At 44.7% G+C, this 23,132-nt stretch overlaps 1 protein-coding gene across 2 annotated transcripts in view; it reads left to right on the top strand.

Moving 5' to 3' along the window:
- Positions 1 to 23,132, top strand: part of FRYL (FRY like transcription coactivator) — a 456,322-nt gene that overhangs the window by 81,038 nt on the left and 352,152 nt on the right. For both annotated transcript variants that reach the window (XM_068278548.1, XM_068278549.1), the window contains exon 2: positions 11,477 to 11,549. In XM_068278548.1, the coding sequence (XP_068134649.1) occupies positions 11,540 to 11,549 (10 nt within the window). In that variant the 5' untranslated portion in view covers positions 11,477 to 11,539. The remainder of the gene's footprint in view (positions 1 to 11,476; positions 11,550 to 23,132) is intronic.

Raw genomic sequence — 23,132 nt, 5'->3', positions numbered from 1 at the left:
TCACTATTCTCCCTCCAGTAGATGGGAAAGTCACTATTTTCCCTTCAGTAGATGGGACAGTCACTATTCTCTATCTAGTAGATGGGACAGTCCCTATTCTCCCTCCAGTAGATGGGACAGTCACTATTCTCCCTCCAGTAGATGGGACAGTCACAGGCATAATTTTCTCCCCAGTAGATTTGTCGGTCACCATTTTCTCCCAAGTAGATGGGACACCAGGGACAGTCACCATTTTCTCCTCACTATTCTCTCTCCGGTAGATGGAGCAGTCGCTATTCTCTCTCCAGTAGATGGGACAGTCGCTATTCTCTCTCCAGTAGATGGGACAGTCACTATTCTCCCTCCAGTAGATGGGACAGTCACTATTCTCCCTCCAGTAGATGGGACAGTCACTATTCTCCCTCCAGTAGATGGGACAGTCACTATTCTCCCTCCAGTAGATGGGACAGTCACTATTCTCCCTCCAGTAGATGGGACAGTCACTATTCTCTATCTAGTAGATGGGACAGTCACTATTCTCTATCTAGTAGATGGGACAGTCACTATTCTCCCTCCAGTAGATGGGACAGTCACTATTCTCCCTCCAGTAGATGGGACAGTCACTATTCTCTATCTAGTAGATGGGACAGTCACTATTCTCTATCTAGTAGATGGGACAGTCACTATTATCTCTCCAGTAGATGGGACAGTCACTATTCTCCCTCCAGTAGATGGGACAGTCACTATTCTCTATCTAGTAGATGGGACAGTCACTATTCTCTATCTAGTAGATGGGACAGTCACTATTCTCGCTCCAGTAGATGGGACAGTCACTATTCTCCCTCCAGTAGATGGGACAGTCGCTATTCTCCCTCCAGTAGATGGGACAGTCGCTATTCTCCCTCAAGTAGAAGGGACAGTCGCTATTCTCCCTCCAGTAGAAGGGATAGTCGCTATTCTCCCTCCAGTAGATGGGACTGTTGCCATTCTCCCTCTAGTAGATGGGACAGTCGCTATTCTCCCTCCAGTAGATGGGGCAGTCGCTATTCTCCCTCCAGTAGATGGGACTGTTGCTATTCTCCCTCCAGTAGATGGGACAGTAGCTATTCTCCCTCCAGTAGATGGGACAGTCGCTATTCTCCCTCCAGTAGATGGGACTGTTGCTATTCTCCCTCCAGTAGATGGGACAGTAGCTATTCTCCCTCCAGTAGATGGGACAGTCACTATTCTCTCTCCAGTAGATGGGACAGTCGCTATTCTCCCTCCAGTAGATGGGACTGTTGCTATTCTCCCTCCAGTAGATGGGACAGTCGCTATTCTCCCTCCAGTAGATGGGACTGTTGCTATTCTCCCTCCAGTAGATGGGACAGTAGCTATTCTCCCTCCAGTAGATGGGGCAGTCGCTATTCTCCCTCCAGTAGATGGGACTGTTGCTATTCTCCCTCCAGTAGATGGGACAGTAGCTATTCTCCCTCCAGTAGATGGGACAGTCACTATTCTCTCTCCAGTAGATGGGACAGTCACTATTATCTCTCCAGTAGATGGGACAGTCACTATTCTCTCTCCAGTAGATGGGGCAGTCGCTATTCTCCCTCCAGTAGATGGGACAGTCGCTAGTCTCCCTCCAGTAGATGGGACAGTCGCTATTCTTCCTCCAGTAGATGGGACAGTCGCTATTCTCCCTCCAGTAGATGTGGCAGTCGCTATTCTCTCTCCAGTAGATGGGGCAGTCGCTATTCTCTCTCCAGTAGATGGGGCAGTCGCTATTCTCCCTCCAGTAGATGGGACAGTCACTATTCTCCCTCCAGTAGATGGGAAAGTCACTATTTTCCCTTCAGTAGATGGGACAGTCACTATTCTCTATCTAGTAGATGGGGCAGTCACTATTCTCCCTCCAGTGGATGGGACAGTCACTATTCTCCCTCCAGTAGATGGGACAGTCACTATTCTCCCTCCAGTAGATGGGGCAGTCGCTATTCTCTCTCCAGTAGATGGGGCAGTCGCTATTCTCCCTCCAGTAGATGGGACAGTCACTATTCTCCCTCCAGTAGATGGGAAAGTCACTATTTTCCCTTCAGTAGATGGGACAGTCACTATTCTCTATCTAGTAGATGGGACAGTCACTATTCTCCCTCCAGTAGATGGGACAGTCACTATTCTCCCTCCAGTAGATGGGACAGTCGCTATTCTCCCTCCAGTAGATGGGACAGTCACTATTCTCCCTCCAGTAGATGGGAAAGTCACTATTTTCCCTTCAGTAGATGGGACAGTCACTATTCTCTATCTAGTAGATGGGACAGTCACTATTCTCCCTCCAGTAGATGGGACAGTCACTATTCTCCCTCCAGTAGATGGGGCAGTCGCTATTCTCTCTCCAGTAGATGGGGCAGTCGCTATTCTCCCTCCAGTAGATGGGACAGTCACTATTCTCCCTCCAGTAGATGGGAAAGTCACTATTTTCCCTTCAGTAGATGGGACAGTCACTATTCTCTATCTAGTAGATGGGACAGTCACTATTCTCCCTCCAGTGGATGGGACAGTCACTATTCTCCCTCCAGTAGATGGGACAGTCACTATTCTCCCTCCAGTAGATGGGACAGTCACAGGCATAATTTTCTCCCCAGTAGATTTGTCGGTCACCATTTTCTCCCAAGTAGATGGGACACCAGGGACAGTCACCATTTTCTCCTCACTATTCTCTCTCCGGTAGATGGAGCAGTCGCTATTCTCTCTCCAGTAGATGGGACAGTCACTATTCTCTCTCCAGTAGATGGGACAGTCACTATTCTCTCTCCAGTAGATGGGACAGTTGCTATTCTCTCTCCAGTATATGGGGCAGTCACTATTCTCTCTCCAGTAGATGGGACAGTCACTATTCTCTCTCCAGTAGATGGGACAGTTGCTATTCTCTCTCCAGTAGATGGGACAGTCACTATTCTCTCTCCAGTAGATGGGACAGTTGCTATTCTCTCTCCAGTATATGGGACAGTCACTATTCTCTCTCCAGTAGATGGGACAGTCACTATTCTCTCTCCAGTAGATGGGACAGTCACTATTCTCTCTCCAGTATATGGGACAGTCACTATTCTCTCTCCAGTAGATGGGACAGTCACTATTCTCCCTCCAGTAGATGGGACAGTCATTATTCTCCCTCCAGTAGATGGGACAGTCACTATTCTCCCTCCAGTAGATGGGACAGTCACTATTCTCCCTCCAGTAGATGGGACAGTCACTATTCTCCCTCCAGTAGATGGGACAGTCACTATTCTCTATCTAGTAGATGGGACAGTCACTATTCTCTATCTAGTAGATGGGACAGTCACTATTCTCGCTCCAGTAGATGGGACAGTCACTATTCTCCCTCCAGTAGATGGGACAGTCACTATTCTCTATCTAGTAGATGGGACAGTCACTATTCTCCCTCCAGTAGATGGGAAAGTCACTATTTTCCCTTCAGTAGATGGGACAGTCACTATTCTCTATCTAGTAGATGGGACAGTCACTATTCTCCCTCCAGTAGATGGGACAGTCACTATTCTCCCTCCAGTAGATGGGACAGTCGCTATTCTCCCTCCAGTAGATGGGACAGTCACTATTCTCCCTCCAGTAGATGGGAAAGTCACTATTTTCCCTTCAGTAGATGGGACAGTCACTATTCTCTATCTAGTAGATGGGACAGTCACTATTCTCCCTCCAGTAGATGGGACAGTCACTATTCTCCCTCCAGTAGATGGGGCAGTCGCTATTCTCTCTCCAGTAGATGGGGCAGTCGCTATTCTCCCTCCAGTAGATGGGACAGTCACTATTCTCCCTCCAGTAGATGGGAAAGTCACTATTTTCCCTTCAGTAGATGGGACAGTCACTATTCTCTATCTAGTAGATGGGACAGTCACTATTCTCCCTCCAGTGGATGGGACAGTCACTATTCTCCCTCCAGTAGATGGGACAGTCACTATTCTCCCTCCAGTAGATGGGACAGTCACAGGCATAATTTTCTCCCCAGTAGATTTGTCGGTCACCATTTTCTCCCAAGTAGATGGGACACCAGGGACAGTCACCATTTTCTCCTCACTATTCTCTCTCCGGTAGATGGAGCAGTCGCTATTCTCTCTCCAGTAGATGGGACAGTCACTATTCTCTCTCCAGTAGATGGGACAGTCACTATTCTCTCTCCAGTAGATGGGACAGTTGCTATTCTCTCTCCAGTATATGGGGCAGTCACTATTCTCTCTCCAGTAGATGGGACAGTCACTATTCTCTCTCCAGTAGATGGGACAGTTGCTATTCTCTCTCCAGTAGATGGGACAGTCACTATTCTCTCTCCAGTAGATGGGACAGTTGCTATTCTCTCTCCAGTATATGGGACAGTCACTATTCTCTCTCCAGTAGATGGGACAGTCACTATTCTCTCTCCAGTAGATGGGACAGTCACTATTCTCTCTCCAGTATATGGGACAGTCACTATTCTCTCTCCAGTAGATGGGACAGTCACTATTCTCCCTCCAGTAGATGGGACAGTCATTATTCTCCCTCCAGTAGATGGGACAGTCACTATTCTCCCTCCAGTAGATGGGACAGTCACTATTCTCCCTCCAGTAGATGGGACAGTCACTATTCTCCCTCCAGTAGATGGGACAGTCACTATTCTCTATCTAGTAGATGGGACAGTCACTATTCTCTATCTAGTAGATGGGACAGTCACTATTCTCGCTCCAGTAGATGGGACAGTCACTATTCTCCCTCCAGTAGATGGGACAGTCACTATTCTCTATCTAGTAGATGGGACAGTCACTATTCTCGCTCCAGTAGATGGGACAGTCACTATTCTCCCTCCAGTAGATGGGACAGTCGCTATTCTCCCTCCAGTAGAAGGGACAGTCGCTATTCTCCCTCCAGTAGAAGGGACAGTCGCTATTCTCCCTCCAGTAGATGGGACAGTCGCTATTCTCCCTCCAGTAGATGGGACTGTTGCCATTCTCGCTCTAGTAGATGGGACAGTCGCTATTCTCCCTCCAGTAGATGGGGCAGTCGCTATTCTCCCTCCAGTAGATGGGACTGTTGCTATTCTCCCTCCAGTAGATGGGACAGTAGCTATTCTCCCTCCAGTAGATGGGACAGTCGCTATTCTCTCTCCAGTAGATGGGACAGTCACTATTATCTCTCCAGTAGATGGGACAGTCACTATTCTCTCTCCAGTAGATGGGGCAGTCGCTATTCTCCCTCCAGTAGATGGGACAGTCGCTAGTCTCCCTCCAGTAGATGGGACAGTCTCTATTCTCCCTCCAGTAGATGGGACAGTCGCTATTCTCCCTCCAGTAGATGGGACAGTCGCTATTCTCCCTCCAGTAGATGTGGCAGTCGCTATTCTCTCTCCAGTAGATGGGGCAGTCGCTATTCTCTCTCCAGTAGATGGGGCAGTCGCTATTCTCCCTCCAGTAGATGGGACAGTCGCTATTCTCCCTCCAGTAAATGGGACAGTCGCTATTCTCTCTCCAGTAGATGGGACAGTCGCTATTCTCTCTCCAGTAGATGGGACAGTCGCTATTCTCTCTCCAGTAGATGGGGCAGTCGCTATTCTCTCTCCAGTAGATGGGACAGTAGATGAACTTTGCACTCATTGTGCGAATTTGCACGACTTATTCAGATTGCTGGTCTCCCTCCCTCAGTCGCTGAGATAAGCTGATCTGGCAGTGTATGCTTCCTGCTCCCTCCTTCCCACTCCATAGACAGAAACACAGGAGCTCAGCCAGGCATTCACATGTCAATCTGCCAGCACAATGTTTACAAGTCTGATTGATCTTGCATGTCTGTCTGCCCTCTAATGGCCACATAGAAAGCTTTAGTTCAGGCTAATTTGCTGAAAGTACCAGCCTCAGTTTGTTTATACAGATAGATTACAGAAGTGGTTTGCTTTTATTAATGGAGCTGTTTATTGTTGCTTGCACTATGTACTTATGAGGGCAGGTGCACATCTTTGTAAATGTTAGCAAATAGTATAGGTTATTATGCAAAGCAATGGGAGCCTGTAGACTGAATAGATGTCACGGTACCCGTAATCGTTGCCACAGCCCCACCTGCTTCCCTTCTGCTGGTGCCAGGCTGTTTCATTGGTGCCTCTTGCCAGCATCCGAATTTGGGAGCCAAAAAACACTCAGCCATATTGTTTTATGAGATAACGGCGTCCTATTCCATATCTCTTGGCAGTTGTGAGCCCGGGAATAAAAACATCCAGTATAATTCCCCCATCGCGGTCCATAGGCAGATTAACAGCTGCTGGGGCTTAGAGGTATAGAAATAGAAAGGAAATGCAGATTTAAGCTTTTAATAGAATTAAATGGCTTGCTCTCATTTTCAATCCTTCTCCAGCCTGATCTTGGTAAAATGTGTACACAGGCTCAGTGCTTGTATGACTGATGGTCGCTGTAAACATGTTATCATGAACACAGATGTCAGGAATTCTTCTGAATCGTTTCTGTTTGTTAAACAGACACTGAAGCGGAAAAAAAAATAAAAATGATGTAATGAATTGGTTGTGTAGTACGTATGATTACTAGAACATTAGTAGCAAAGAAAATATTCTCATTTTCATTTTCAGTTTTATATAGGGTTTTTTATAACCTTGCATCATTATCTAATATGTGCAGTTTACACACTACTCGGCATTCTAAATGATTTTACAGAGCAGGCCAGCGAACTATTGACCTGTCCTTTGCAGGAAAAAGAAGCTAAAGTGACTGACAGTTAAGATAATAAGCTTTAGAAGACAGCTCTTTGAAAATTCATTGAGCTCAAAGGCTCTTTTGCATAGATAACAACTGTAGTTTCTTAACTCTTCCTGTACTGGAAACAATATTAGACATACAAATCATTATATCATATTTTTTTTCCACTTCATTGTCTCTTTAATATCTAATATTAGAAATAAAAGTAATTGACTAAAAGAAGCCTGTCTGCTAATTGGCAGAGTTACAGATTTCCCCACATGCTTTTGGTGAACCAGAAGTTGTAGGAGGGTGAATACTTGCCTGACGATGAATCGGGTAACCTCACAGCAACCCTTCCTGACGGACGAGGTTTCCTGATCCATATACTTGCCTGTGGGAACACGCAACAGGCGCAAACGAGAGTTCAAATTATCGCCGCATCTTGCGCAGGAGTCATCGGGGATCTTAAAGATCCAATCCACCGTGATGGTCGTTATCGCTGCACGTCGCAAAGCCTAGTTCGGCTAATTGCGCGCCTGTACCCACATTGCCAAAGCGTGGAAACAATTGCTCGCCGGTTGTCAAAAGGATCGCTGAAAAATTCGCAAAGTGGGTACAGGCTTTGGCTGAGTATACCTGTATATACAGCTTAGTGTGTGTGTGTGTGTGTGTGTGTGTGTGTGTGTGTGTGTATTGCTTGGGCTTAAAGTGGATCCGAGATAAACTTTTACTCATTGCATAATAGTGTTCCTTTCATATAGTTTTATAGGGCATTCTTCAAGCCAAATACTTTTTTTTGTTTTGTTTTAATACTCTTAACCACTTCAGGATTCGGCGTACGCTTAACTACGCCCCTGAATCCTGAAGTGGATTGCATGGAAACGGCCGCTCGTACGAGCGGCCGTTCCATGTCAGTTCACGGAGCGTGTCTCAGTGAACACCCTGCGAGCCGCCGATCGCGGCTCGCAGGGTAAATGTAAACACACGGGGAAGATCTTCCCCGGTGTTTACATATATACGGCGTTGCTGCGCAGCAGCGCCGTAGAGGAGATCGGCGATCCCCGGCCTCTGATTGGCCGGGGACCGCCGGCACCTGATAGGCTGAAGCCTATCCTATCCGGCGCAGAACGGAACTCCGTCCTGCGCCGCTCACAGAGGGAGAGAGAGGGAGGGTAGGGGAAGGAGGCCAGGAAGCGCTGCGGAGGGGGGCTTTGAAGAGCCCCCCCCCGCAAGCGCAAGCAGCCGGCGGCGATCAGGCCCCCCCAGCAGGACATCCCCCTAGTGGGGAAAAAAGGGGGGAAGTCTGATCGCCCTGGCTGCTAGCTGATCGGTGCTGCGGGCTGGAGAGCCCACGCAGCACCGATCAGCAAAACCACCCCCTGGCACAGAAGTGGTTAATTCCCTATAAACTAAACAAGCCTCGCTCACAGCTCGTTTTGTGCCTTGGTACTGTAGCAAGGGCTTATGGGAGCTCAGTCTGGGCAGGAGGAGGAAGAGGTTACTAGCCATTGATTTCAGAGGCAGAGGGGAGGAGGGAGGAGGAGAGGGGACTGAATTTACACACAGGCAAGCTAATAGCATCTCCAGCTCTCAGCCTGTGACAATGTGACAAACAGAACATGGCTGCTGTCATTGTATCACAGGAATAAATAATCATTAACTTCTGAACTATCTAAACTTCAGTTAAAATATATAGACAAGTTACTTGTTATAGTTAGTTTTTCATCTCGGATCCACTTTAATTAAAGGGGCCCAGTCAGTCCTGTTGTGTGGAGCTATTCCTCTGTATAGCTTTGAGCCTACAGGAATGTGCTCCCCTCCAATAATCTGCTTCAGCAGGCTGCTGCTAATCAGCATACCAAGTTGGAATCCTTGAACAAAATAAAGATATATTCGCAAAGCAATTATAGCGTGTCAGATATTTCCTCACTGGTTATGCCAGCTTTCTTATCAGTCTGCCAGAGATAACATGGAGAAGGGCAGCAGAAGGCAGGAAGCTGCACTCATCCCCAGTCTACCCAGAAATAATCTATCAGTGGCTGCACTGTGATGCCCGTTACACACCATGCAATTTCCTGTCTGATAGATAAATTGAATAGATAATTTCCAACAGGTCCGATCTGATTTCTAATAATTTTCCTGATTGATTTTTCCGATTACCTCTATACAAAATCTATCCGAAAAACAATCGGAAATCTTGATTGGACCTTTCGGAAATTATATATTCGACTCATCTATGTGACTGAAAATTGCATGGTGTGTGCCAGGCATTACTGTAAAATTTTTAAACGAAATGCAAATCTTAAGGTGGCCATAAACTTATAGATTTGCAGCAGATTCGACCATCAGATAGATTTTTGTCAGATGCCTATCAGGTAGAATCTGACAGGAATGTATCTGATGTGTGCCACACAGTAGGAATCAAATTTCAATAGATTTCCGAATGAAATCTATCGAAATTCAATCGAAATGCAGTGTTGCACCATTCGATCCAATGCAACCCTATGGACCATCGATCGTCTGCCAGCAGCTGATCGACCCAGAATTTTCCGTCTGGACTGATTGAGCTAATCGATCGAAATCGGCTGCAAATCGATCGATCTGCTGAATTTAAAGAATCGATTTGCAATCGACCGATCGATTCTATGGAATCGATCGATCAAAAGATGTCTGAAATCGACCAGTGTATGGGCCCCTTTTTAGTAGACTCCTCTCAATTTTGATTGCGATCTAATTTGAAACTAGTGAACTAGGGCTCGTTCACACTCAGAATGCAAATCGTAATTGCGATTTTGACAAGATTTGCGTTGTGATTTATGCAAATTGCAAATGCTACAGTGAGAATTATCCCATAGGGATACATTAGCAACCTCGCTTTGCTGATCGCCCCAGTGTGAACCCGCCCTAAGGCCGTAGCTGAACTCTGGTCCCAACCTTTCTTGTCGCTACCTCTCCCTCTAGATTGTAAGCCTTCGGCAGGGTCCTCCTCCTTGTCTCCTACCTTTTCACGTACCTCCGTTACTGTTCACCCATTCTATGGATCTGAGTGAACTCGACTGGCCTAATCTCCATGCGCCATCCAGTGACTGACTAAGCATTACCTTGTACTCATACTGGGCTACGTGATCTGGTTTGCTTGTATTGTCTTATTGCTATACGTCACCCCTAAATATTGTCTGTAGCCTTAACTAATGTTCAGAGCTGCGTAATATGCTGGTGCTTTATAAATACAATCCATCAATAAATAAGGCCATATGTTCTTGATTTGAGCATAGCGTCGATGGCAATAGTGGTGAATGGAGAATGATTGGCGGCTGCATAACTTTGTTTTGCATCTAGCAGTAGCGACATTCCGATCAGTTGTCTGTCAGATTATCGCTGTGCTTGTGGTGATAGGTGGTCATTAGAAATGGTCAACGAGATGTAAGTAATTCTAGCTTGCATGCAACTTTCAATTGTATGCAGCTTGGATTTGGGGCAGTCAAAAATTTTAAGGAAGTGCATTTGATTTTTCCAATTCCAAGTTGTGTACAATTTGCATGAAACATAAATGCAAGTTAGAATTACATCACATTGACCAGCTATAGTAGTTATCCGGGTAAATGACCAATATCAAGATGACAGCTAATGATGTATGCTTACATTAGGTGTGCAGTCTTAAAGAGGAGCTGTCAGCCATACTATCTCAGAACCCCCCCACACACATATATAAGTAGATAAATACTCGCTCTACTTAACATATGTATTGCACTGTCCACTTTTTGGTTTTTAGTGATTTTTCTACAGTAAAAAAAAAAGAGAAAATCCTTTTTGGCATTTTCGTTTAAGTGTGGCTATTTTGAAGCTAATCCTGATGTAATTTCCTCCCTTACTTTCCTCTGCCTGATATGCCTGCCCTTCACTACAGAAAGTGCATTGTCTCAGCATGAGAAATACTGGCCAATCAAAGAGGAACAGAGGTGTGGGAGGGGATAACAGGAGGGAGAGAGGCTTCAGCCAACCAGGCTGCATTAGTTAAAGGGAACCTAAACTGAGAAGGATATGGATTTTTCCTTTTAAAATAATACCAGTTGCCTGAATCACCTGCTGATCCTGTGTCTCTAATACTTTTAGCCACAGCCCCTGAACAAGCATGCAGATCAGGTGCTCTGACTGAAGTCAGACTGGATTAGCTGCATGCTTGTTTCAAGGTGTGATTCAGCCACTATTGCAGCCATAGAGATCAATTGGACTGCCAGGCAACTCGTATTGTTTAACAGGAAACATCCATATCACTCTGTTAAGGTTCCCTTTAAGTATTAGGGGCAAAAGAGGACAACCCAGCATGGCCTGCAACTTCCTTTGTGCGTACCAAATTTTGTGAGTAACAAATAAGAGTCAGGTAAACTGGGAAATTCTCATTTATCAGCAAGAAATGTAATAGTGATTTTAACTTTTGGATTGCCTGATTAGCATCCTTATTTGTTAACCTGAAAAAATAAAGAATTGATACTTGATTTTATGCCCGACAGTTACACTTTAAAAAGGAAAAGCAGTGTGGCTGGATGGAGCAGTAACAGTGATGCAGGATGTCAATTTATGAAAATGTTGGTGGCAACTCACGCCTTGCGGCATCGGCTGCTTATCCTTTTTGGCACCCCCAATTGCTCACATCGGATCACATTATGTATATCTGAGCTAGGATGCAAGTCTGTTAGTTATAAAATTACGGTAATTGTAAATGATACTGCCATATATATCTTTTTGTAGAGCAAGAAAGCTTTGTTTTCTGAAATTCTGCTTTTCTTTTCCAGCCTAGGGCGTGACTGATCAATGTTGGATATTACGCACTGAAGTGGACCAACCATCTATAGCGGATGTCTTGGGGTTAGTTCTTCTTCTTTTTTTTTTTTTTTTTTTTGCTCTGTTTTGTTTTTGTTAAATCTGACATGCCTAAGTTGACATGTGACTTGATAAGATAAACGTGCAAAACATACTAATTACCATATGAGGCTGTTTTTCTTTTATTTTGCTGCCTGAAAGAGTTAATTTTCAGGCATGCAAGTGACAGTTTGTCTTGTCTGTACCTTGTCGGGAATATAGTAAACCTCACTGATTACAGCCATAAAAGTTTTCCAGGCAGAATACAACTTCTGAAAGCAGGGGAGAGATAGAAAAAGGTCAATAGTTCATGTATTTTAACTCTGGGACACTTAATAGGCTGCCATTGAGCAGAGACAATAAAATATTAAATCTATATTGTAAATGGTTAAGTATAAAATAAAACCGTGGGCTGTCTTTGAAAAAAAAAAAATATATAACTTTTTGGGAGTAGGAGGATAAATACAATTGTTCAGTTTATTTTCACCTCAGGCTCACTTTAATATTTAACTGCTAAGATTTTTTTTTTAATTTCAACCAAGGATGCTGAATAATCTGTGTGATGATGCACCACAAAGCTGCTTATTAACCTCCTGAGCAGTATGGACGAGCTCAGCTCGTCCATCACCGCCGGAGGCTGCCGCTCAGGCCCTGCTGGGCCGATTTTCCTCAAATAAAAAGCAGCACACGCAGCCGGCACTTTGCCAGCCGCGTGTGCTGCCTGATCGCCGCCGCTCTAGCGGCGAAAGAGGGTCCCCCCAGCCGCCCGAGCCCTGCGCAGCCGGACCAATCAGTTCCGGCCAGCGCTAAGGGCTGGATCGGAGGCGGCTGACGTCACGACGTCGGCTGACGTCCATGACGTCACTCCGCTCGTCGCCATGGCGACGAGGAAAGCCAAACAAGGAAGGCTGCTCATTGCAGCCTTCCTTGTTACTTATGCTTGCCGGAGGTGATCAGAAGAACGCCCCCGGAGCGCCCTCTAGTGGGCTTTCATGCAGTTGGCTGCATGAAATAGATTTTTTTTAATTAAAAAAAAAACCTCCCGCAGCCTCCCTGGCGATCTCAATAGAACGCCGGGGAGGTTAATACACTATTAAAATGGAACACTGAGAAATATAGATGAAAAGGTAGCGGTAGGTAAGTGCTGTCCTGGAGAGGCCAGTACAACAACATGCTTTTTTGGAAGAAGCTTTTTACCATTATTCCATTATGGTTCAGACTTCAGCAAAATGACTGTTGGGGTCCTGCTGCCATTATTTGCCACATAAGGCTGGCAGGCAAACGGGCAACACCAGGGTGCTGACCTCAATTGGTAAACACCTGTTTGGTCGTATGACAGCTCCTGGGATAGCTCAACATGCTCTAGACCTAGGGGCTGTAGTAACATTCAACATAAAAGACGGGAAAAGTCTGGCACTGTTGGCAGTGCATTATTCATGGTTTGTCGTTCAGGACACATTCAGCCTTAGATGAAGCAACGTTTTTTTGTTAAACGGTCGTCAGGCCATGCACTCCCAGCGCCGGCTGCACCAATTCCATTCCCAGGAACTACAGGACAATAAGTATTGTTTATGCACTGCTTTCTCCATCAGTGTGGTTTAGAATTTAATGCACCAGCACTTTACTGCAGAGCTAAATGCCAGACTTTTACTGTGGTATATTGAACATTATTTACTAAAGCAGACCATACCTGCTAAATAATGACAGTGACCTGGAAAAGCTGTTTTTCATGTGACTGAGCCGGGCAGAAGACTCCATGCAGCAGATTGATCTGCTTCTTGCCAGCTGGGTCGTGGTGCTGTATCCACCTTAATGCAAGTCGCTGGAATGCAGGACTGCAACGGAGCCAGCCAGAAACTGCTGAGACCACCTTAGACCACTCTGTTTCAAAGAGTGTTTTGCTCAGCTCCAACAGGTCGCTCGATTTTATATATAAAATTCATCCCACTTGTGCTACCCTACTGCCATCTGCCACATGGCCACATTTAAGACAAAATCATCCAATATATCAGCACACCGTTTTTCAAAAACTCACACTTTTTATTGAGTCCATAAGAATAGCTGACAATTGTTTCGGGGGACTGGCAAGGTCCCCCTTCATCAAGGCGTGTGGCCTCCCTAAACAATTGTCGGCTATTCTTGTGGACTTTATGGCTCAATAAAGAGCGTGACTTTTTGAAAAACTGTGTGCTGATATATTGGATAGTCTGGACTTTGTTTGCGGCATAGCCTATGCCACAGTATCAAGCACCCGACTCTACAGATTGGTGTGCCCACTCACACTCTTCACACATTCCATTGAAGACTAAAGGCTCATACACACATCAGACCATAGTCTTTTGAAAATGAAAGATCACAGACCAATTTTACCCCTTCCATGTAGTATGAGAGCCATACCTACACAGTCTATTCTATGGAGCTGAACTCCCCAACAGACAGAAATCTTTGCATGATGGTGCACACAAAGATGCTGTAGACATTCAAAAGATCAGTATCTGCAAAAGATCTGTTCCTGCAAAAGATTTGTTCCCGCAAAATGCATTCATAGTTATGAGATCTGCAGATCCTCATACACACCTTGTTTAACAGACATTCATCTGCAGATCAGATCCACCAGGATGGATTTTCAGATCTGCAGATGATTGTCTGATCTGCAGATGAATGTCAGTTAAACAAGGTGTGTATGATGATCTGCAGATCTCATAGACTATGAATGCAATTTGCAGGAACTGATTTTTGGCAGGAACAGATCTTTTGCAGATACAGATCTTTTGTGTCTGTACAGCATCTGTGTGTGCAGCATCTTGCAAAGGTTTTTTTCTGATGGGGAGTTCAGCTCCATAGAAAAGACTGTGAAGGTATGGCTCTCCTACTACGTGAAGGGTGGTAAGACTGGTCTGTGATCTTTCATTTTCAAAAGACTATAGTCTGATGTGTGTATGTGGCCTAAGTCTGCCAGAGATCCCAGACCTTTTCTACTCTGTCCAACACTAGAAAACAAAATCAAGTTTTGGATTTTAATGTAAATCTTTCACTTGGATCTCTGCCCAGAACGGCTGACCGACAGACATGGTGATAGGACACTAGCTTCCCCATGGGCCTGCTCACACATGTCCGTCTCACTGTGTCCCGGTTTGCCTGCTGCATTTTTGCAGTACCCATTGGCCAGAGGTGTTGCCATTTGTCCTGTAAAATTACACGCATCCTCTTCTGAGTGCAGTAAACGCCACCTCTGGAGTGGATGTGCTGTCACTCAGGGATAGTGCGAGTTGAGCCAAATGTTCCTGTCAGATTCTGGAGTGGCGGAATACTGTAGGTAAGTCCAGCGAATGTGGTGACTACTCTCCTGCCACTCTTTGTACAGAGACACTTGATAAAAGTTCTGCTTGATCTGAAACTGACTTGTGCTAGTGTAGGCCTGAGTGGTTGTTACAGCTATGTATTATGTGAGACTTAGAATGGCTGTTGCTAACATTTTTTTATTGTTGCCAAGGAAGATTTCCTCTTATTTTAAATCTATACCACATGGCATGACCTGATATGGCTAAAGGGTTTCTGTATTTTGTAGTAGACACATGCCTGGAATTTCCTGAAAAAAACATTGAATGGATCAAGGTACAAAACTTCAACATCCAGTTTCCAGTGTGGATTATACATGTAAAAAAAAACATTGATCTAGTCTGTTTGAAGACCTCCTATCTTCCTCTGTGGCAGAAGGCCTGAATACACTCCACCTTGTGCTAGCAGCTGGCACTGTAAAGCGTTTAGTGAGGTGGCTACATTTGTCTTTAGAACTGTATGGAATATGCGATTTGTGTTGGTATCATCCCTTTTTGGCAGCTTGTATTGTCAGCATCACAGTGTGACATTGAGGTAGAAGCACAAGCCAATTCGTTGCTGCATGAGAAGTGCCAGGGGAATAAAGGATAAAGGGGCTGAGCACTGCTGTCCTTCATGTGTCGCTTCTGTCTTTGTCTCAGGCTTAAACACAGTCTCCGAAAAAGCACTTATTTCATTTTTGGTTATCTTTCCTAACTGACCTCTGCTAAATGACATTTCTTTCCTTTGCTCTTGTCATAGAAAGGAGTTTAAAAAAAACTCAGATTAGCAAATTTTTATGTCTGAAGGGACCATATGACACAACCACGCTGAAATTGGCAAGTCTCTTTACCTTGATAGAGTTCATAGGATTCAAAGGATAGGTAGCTGTGTGTTGCTACACCCCCTTCTCAGTGTATCCAGAAGCAGTTCATTTGGGCACCGGAGGTGCTGTGGTAATTTGGGTGTGCCATGGGCGCTAATGTAAATGGCCACAATTAGTGCTATAAGTGGTAATTGGTCGCTGGGGCCATCCACTATACCAGTGGTCAGGAACCTTTTTTGCTAAGAGAGCCATAAACGCCACATATTTTAAAATGTAATACTATGAGAGCCATACAATATGTTTCAAACTAGGACAGTGCGCATGAGCAGCAGAGGGCCATGTTGCCATGGTGTATACAGTTGATCCGCCGGTCAGTGGAAGTATCAGACACGTCTTCAGCTTCTCTTGGGTTTCGGCAACATCAGCAATTTCCCTGAGAGCCAGACAGGAGAAATACAGACTAACAGCTTGTACAATTAGCTAGCTGATTTGGAGGTTAATTCACTTTGTAGGACGAGATCCCCGCACTTTGGCCCAATAGACTACCTGTCACATGACAGGCAGCCTATTGGGCCAATCAAAGTGCGGGAATCTTGACCTACAAAGACACTGTACCTGACAGGGTCCAGAGTGGAACAATTGGAGCAGCCGTGTTGGGGGAAGTGTGAGTGAGTTAGTAGTGCATGGTACAGCAGTAGCGTGCCTACTTTGAAAATTTTATTTGTGCTGCCACACTAAGCTGTGCTGCTTGTGCAGTGTATTTTAGTGAATCAACCCCTACTGATTTGTATGTGAGCCAGATGTAGCCATCAAAAGAGCCACATCTGGCTCCCGAGCCATAGGTACCTTCCCCCTGCACTATACAAACTGTGGCTACATATAGCAAGCGTTCCAACCACATGCTACAGTATATGTAGCTGCAGTTTTGTATAGCCACTTATAGCTTCTAATTATGGCTATTTACATTGGCGCCCATGGCAGCGCCCAAACTACTTATTTGGCAGCAAGGTAATCCTGGCACATCTTTCACCACTTCTATCTCAACATATGAAAGCCTGCCCCTTACCAGCATTTTGTAGCTGGGATTATTAGAGAATCTGAAGCGTCAAAAAGCAAATGCTTTTAAAAACAACACTTAAACCAAGGATTGAACTTCATTACAGTCAGTAGCTGCTACCCCCTTTCCTACAAGAAATCTTTGCCTTTTCTCGAATAGATCATCAGGGGCATTCTGTATGCTGATATTATGGTGAAACCCCTCCCACAGTGTGATGTCATGACCATGGTCCTGAGTGTTTGCTGTCTTTGAGCCTCATTGTATTGTGGGAAATAATGGCTTTTTCTACCTGCCAACCAAGCAGTCTCTCCATCTGTGCATAGAACTCAGTTAAGGAGCCCATTAACTGTACAAATTTTCCTTCAGATTCAATCTTTCGATGCGGTTTGAATGAAATTAATTGGAAGGCAATTATTGATTGGTCCCATCAACTGAATGATTTAAGAAGATTTTACATTCAGATTCAACTATAAAATCCAACTTTTGGACCAATATTTTTTTCCTTTTCCAATTGACCAAAGAATTGTTTCAAATCTGTTTGCGCCACACATGGCGCAGTTTTCTATACAAATCGATCATAAAAATCACGTTGAAAGATCAAATCTGAAGGAAAAAGTGTACCGTTAATGGGCACCTTAACGAACATTCCATACAGTCATAAATTTCAGGATGTAAATCAGGAATAGGAAAGATTTTACAATCAGCAAACACTGACTAAATAATCTGTAAATAAATATTTGTAAAAAATATTTAATATAATCGGACCGTAAATTGAATCGTAATAGAATCGTATCGTGTAGATGGGGCCTTATGCTACGTACACACATGTGACAACGATCGTTCGTTGAGAACGACGAACGAGCTTTTAATTGATGAAAGAACGACCTGAGTAAAGTTAGTTTTTAAATGTGTGTAACGATCTGATCGTTAGAACGAACGTTACATCACGTAAAGCAACTATTGCGCCTGCGCATAAAAATGAGAAGTTTCAGGGAGAAATAGTGAAATGCGCATGTCAAGCCTAGTATGAATGACCGTTTGCAACGATGTACTACTTTTGCAAACGATCGTCGTTGGTTAAAATCCGCCGAGACAGAACTTTCTTTTGTAGCGATTTGGCTCGTTCGTCGTTTGCCTTAATAGTCGGTGGTTCGTTTTTTGTAACGATCGTCGTTAGTAAAGATCGGGGAACGATCGTTACAAACGACTATAGTCGCATGTGTGTACGCACCTTAAGACTACAGGCTTACACCCCCGCAGTGACCAGGCTATTTTTTACAATTCAGTGCTCTGCAGCTTTAACAGCTCGCTGAAGGGCCATACAGTTTAGCACACAAATGAGTCTGCCCCCATTTTCTGCCCACCAACAGAGAGCGCTCTGTTGGTGAGCTCTGCTGCTGCAGGCTTTTTTTTTTATTTTTATTTTTTTTATTTTTTTTTACTAATTTATTTGTTCTTTTATTTTAAATAAAATTGTCTATCCCCCCCCCCCCATCCTCTCCCTCCCCACGAGGTCCAATCATGGCGATCCTCTCTCATCGGCATCAGCCTATGAAAGGGGATCGCCTAGTGAGCCACTCCAGGGGACAGTTAAGTGACAGGGCTGTCCCCAGTATACCACTGCAATAGATTGCAGCGCTGTACAACATAAACGGCGGTTTCTTTTTTTTTTACAGTCTGCCAGCAACTATCACCGCTGGCAGACTGTTGATGGAGCTCTGCTCCATCACTCAAGCGGGGATGCGCGCGCGATCCCCGCTAATCTCCTCCCCCAGGACTTGACGCCTTTCAGCGTTAGGCGGTCCTGGTGGAGCCACTCTGCAGCCCCTGATCAGCATTAGGCGGTCGTCGAGTGGTTAAAGGGAACCTACACTGATGAGGCTAAGGATTTTTCCTTTTAAAGTAATACCAGTTGCCCGACTCTCCTGCTGATCCTGTGTCTAATACTCTAATACTTTTAGCCACAGCTCCTCAACAAGCATGCAGAATGAAGTCAGACTGGATTAGCTGCATGCTTGTTCCAGGTGTGTGATTCAGCCACTACTGCAGCCGGAGAGATCAGCAGGACTGACAAGCAACTGGTAGTGTTTAAAAGGAAACGCCCATATCCCTCTCAGTTAAGGTTCCCTTTAAAGAAAACCTGAACTGAAAAATAAAAGTCAAAATAACCATACACAAGTCATACTTACCTGCTTCGTAGTCTACTTATGAATCTCTTTCTCCTCTCCTGTGTTCTGTTTGTCCACTGTGATCAATGGAATTCTCCGTCCTCCATTTTGAAAATGGCCATTACCCCATAACAGCTTCCTGGTCAGCACACAGTTAAACTGTAATGTCGCCCACTTGAGCCATAGGGAAACATGGACACATCAGTTCTCCTCTTAGCTGTAACTGACAGCAACTGATATATAACTGACAGCAACTGATATATAACTGACAGCAACTGATATATAACTGACAGCAACTGATATATAACTGACAGCAACTGATATATTTCAGTTCTGACAAAATGTTGTCAGAACTGGAAGGGATCAATGCAAGAAGAAAATGGTGAGCTTCTGAGAGGAACTGATGGCAAATTAACTATGTAATGTTCATTTGAAGTTACCTCATGTGTTTATTTTAAATAATTTTACTCAGTACAGGTTCCCTTTAAGGATTCCCCAGAGGTTTCCCACACAGTCTCCCGCAAATCACCGCTGTGTTCTTGCATTTGTCGGAATTCATCGGAGGGTCCCTATTTTGCGGCAGCGGTCTGTAGGACGGCATCTCCATGGCTCTTTGTGGCTATAATAAAATGCATGGAAGTGACAGAGACTGAGATAGTTATTTGAGGTTTCTTACTCTTTCACTCAACATGTTTTTATTGTATTGCTGTCACTCTTGCAGACCCTTCATGTCTGCGCAGGAAATGGTAACATTATCACTGTTTAGAACAGGGCAGAAGTGAAAATCCAACATCGTTTTTAATGCCGGCTTGTTCAGTGCAGGAGAATTGTGCCCATGCCAGCTTTATGGGATGGACAGACACATCTTATTTCATTCACTTCCAGGCGGCCCGTGGGAACTGCGGTGGGACTATCTTGTTCTAACCCTTTACCACACTATCCAAACTTAACAACTTTTCCATGAACTGGGATTTAATGTATCCAGTTATTTATATAGAATAGAAAATCAAATTTGTTATTGCTCTTTCTTGGAAAGTATATAGCGGTTTGTTTTTACCCAGAAATTATGAAACTATCTTAAATTAGTGCGTAAATACTTTTAAAAGCCAATTCCTGCCACATGCATATAATAAAACACTAAATACATGCAGGTTGTTTGTATGGCACATAAGTTGTTATTATCCACTTTTTCTCCTCCGTTTTCTCTTAGGTGATATTTTCTCACTCTAAGGCCTGGAACCCACTGAAAACCGCAAACGCAAAACGCAACCGCTAGCGTTTTGTCTGAGCGGTTTGCAAACGGATTCATGCGCGTTTTGGGTTGTGTTTTGCAACATTGTATTTTTTTCCCCAGCGGGTGCCTAGCGTTTTGCGTTTTGCGTTTTTATCCTGATTGGTCCTGTGAATTATTTTTCATTTTGTTACAGTGTGCTGAACCGCAAAACGCTAGCAGAACCGCTCAGTTTAGGTTTTGCTGAGCGTTTCTGCTAGCGTTTCAATACTTTACATTGAAGCGCTAACGCTCCCAAAATGCTGCATGTCCTGCGTTTGCGTTTCTGGGAAACGCAAACGCTCCTGTGGAAGTTGCCCCATCCATTAACATCAGCTGAGCGTTTTGGCAAAACGCTAGCGTATCGCAGCGCTGCCAAAATGCTCAAAAAAACGCTCTTGTGGGTTCCAGCCCTCAATGCTCTTTAAAGGGAATCTGAAGTGAAAATAAACTCCTGATATGATTTGTATGTGTAGTACTGCTAATGCTGGATCCACGCAGTGCGTTCGTGCACTCGATTTCCCGCTCGATTCCAGGCGATTCATTATTTCCAACATGTCCGATTTGGATTTTAATGGATCGTTAGGTCGATTCGGCATACTTTGTATGCGAATCGACCTAACGATCCATCGAAATCCAAATCGGACATGTTGGAAATAAACGAATCGACGGGAATCGAACGGGAAATCGAGTGCGCGAACGCACCGTGTGGATCCAGCATTAGACATAAAACATTATTAGCACAGATATGAGTCTCCTATTGTTTCCAGTACAGGAAGAGTTAAGAAACTTCAGTTGTTATCTATGCAAACGAGCTTCTGTGAGCTCTGCAACTGTGGACAGCACTGTCTTTTGAAGCTCTTATCTCGACTGTCTCTCATTGTTTATTCTTTGTTTATGGTTCTTCTGCAGAGAAAAGTTCAAAGGGTCAGTAGCCTGCTCTGTGAAATCATTTCAAATGCTGAGTGCATTGTGGAAACTGCAATTATTAGAGAATGATGCAATGTTATAAACAAAAAAAATGTATACACCTGAAAATAAAAATGACACTATTTTCTTTGCTACTAATGTTCTGTCAATTAGTAGTGTTTGAATAATGCCAGAAACACCTGCCGCATGCTTGTTTAGGGTCTCTGGGTGAAAGTGTTAAGGCTCGTACACACGCCGGATTTTTGCAAACGACTGGTCGTTTGGACGTTAAATCAGGCATGTGTACGGTCGGTCGTTCAGCTGATAAGACTGGATTTGAACGATCCGCCAAGCGGACTTACCGTACAAGCGCCTGATTTAATGTCCAAATGATTGGTCGTTTGCAAAAATCCGAGGTGTGTATGTACCTTTAGAGACCAGGGATGCTCAAAAAAACGTATTCGGATGAAATCTGAATAGTTTTATTTGGATTTCATCCTGCTAATTAAATCACCAGTGCGGGTGGGTGAGGGGGGGGGGGTTAATTTTGCCCATCAGACGTCTTCTTTGATCCGTCCCACGGCGCCTCCAACGATGCGTTCCAAGAGTGCCATGTGACTACAAACACTTTATCCTTCTGGGTTGAAGGAGGAAGTGTTTGTAGTCGCATGACGCTCTTGGAATGCATTGTTGGCGGTGACGTAGGACGGATCAAAGAAGACGTCTAATGGGTAAGATTACACCCCCCCTCGCCCACCCGCACAGATGATTTTAATTACCTGGATGAAATCCAAATAAAACCTATTTGGATTTCATACGGTGATCATCACTGTTGGAGACAGAGATCAGCAGGACAGCTAGGCAACTTGTATTAAAGCGGACCTGAACTCAGAACGTCCTCTCTGGTCTAAAAGATACACAACAGCATAATAACCTTTAGGCTACTTACACACCAGGACGTTGCGTTTAGGGGACGTTATAGGGCACATAATGTGCCCCTAATGCAACGCCTGGTGGTGTTGGAGCAGGACGCTACCAAGAGTCGCGTTACAAGCAGCTCTTGGTGAGCCTGCTCTGTCGGAGGCACTGCGGAGACCACGTGAGCGGAGCTCTCCGCATCACGTGGTCCCGCCAGCCAGTCAGCGGCCGCTCCAAAGAGTAAACACTGCAAGTGCAGTGAATGCCAAGTAGCCATGTGCCTGGCTACTTAGCGGCCTCTCCCTGCCTCCTCTCCGCCCCTAAAATAAAAATAAAAAAACACCGTACTGAGCATGTGCAAACAGTCTCTAACGCGGCTTAGCCGCGTATAAAGTACTGCATGCAGTACGGTGTCTTGACGTGAAACGCAACGTGGGCACTGTGAACAGCCCATTGATTTTTCATTGCTGTGTGGTGGGGTGCGTTACAGGCTGCTTTAACGTACGCCTGTAACGTCCCACTGTGAAAGCAGACTCAAAGAGGCACTTAAGTCAAATAAAAAAAAATTAGTTGCTATAGCAACATAGAGGGAGCTATTGTGGCTGGGAACGCGAAGAATCGCTCGCGTTCCCAGCCTGTCGGTCCTGACGGCAAAACCGGAAGTGGTCGGCGGCTTAAGGTTCACTTTAAACAAGAAACCTCTCTTAGTTACAGCTGATACAAATCCTAAAATAAATCTGAATTGTTTCTACTTCCTGGTTCATGGAAGCAGACATATTGTTAAAGCGGATCCAAGATGAAAAAATAACTATAGCAAGTAACTTGTCTATATGTTGTATCTAAAGTTTAGACACAGCAAAACTAGCTGAAAACCGCTTCAACAGTATGTGATTTATTTCTTCCTGTGATACGAGTGCAGCCATGTTTTGCTTGTCATCAACAATACAGGCAAATCTCCACCCCTCAGCCTATAACTGCACTTCAACCTCCGTTTCAACACACGCGCACACACACACATGCAAATAAAGATATGTGACGTGCCTCCTCGCCAAAGCTCAGCTCCATGATTAACTGCAAATTGGGGTCGCGGCTCTAGTAGTTTATTGAGTAAGTTATATAATAA

The sequence above is a fragment of the Hyperolius riggenbachi genome, chromosome 1 (genome assembly GCF_040937935.1).
Source record: "Hyperolius riggenbachi isolate aHypRig1 chromosome 1, aHypRig1.pri, whole genome shotgun sequence".
In the NCBI taxonomy this organism is placed as follows: Eukaryota; Metazoa; Chordata; class Amphibia; order Anura; family Hyperoliidae; genus Hyperolius; species Hyperolius riggenbachi.
The sequence above is the reverse complement of the archived record's forward strand: the minus strand, read 5'-3'. Positions and strand labels throughout refer to the sequence as shown.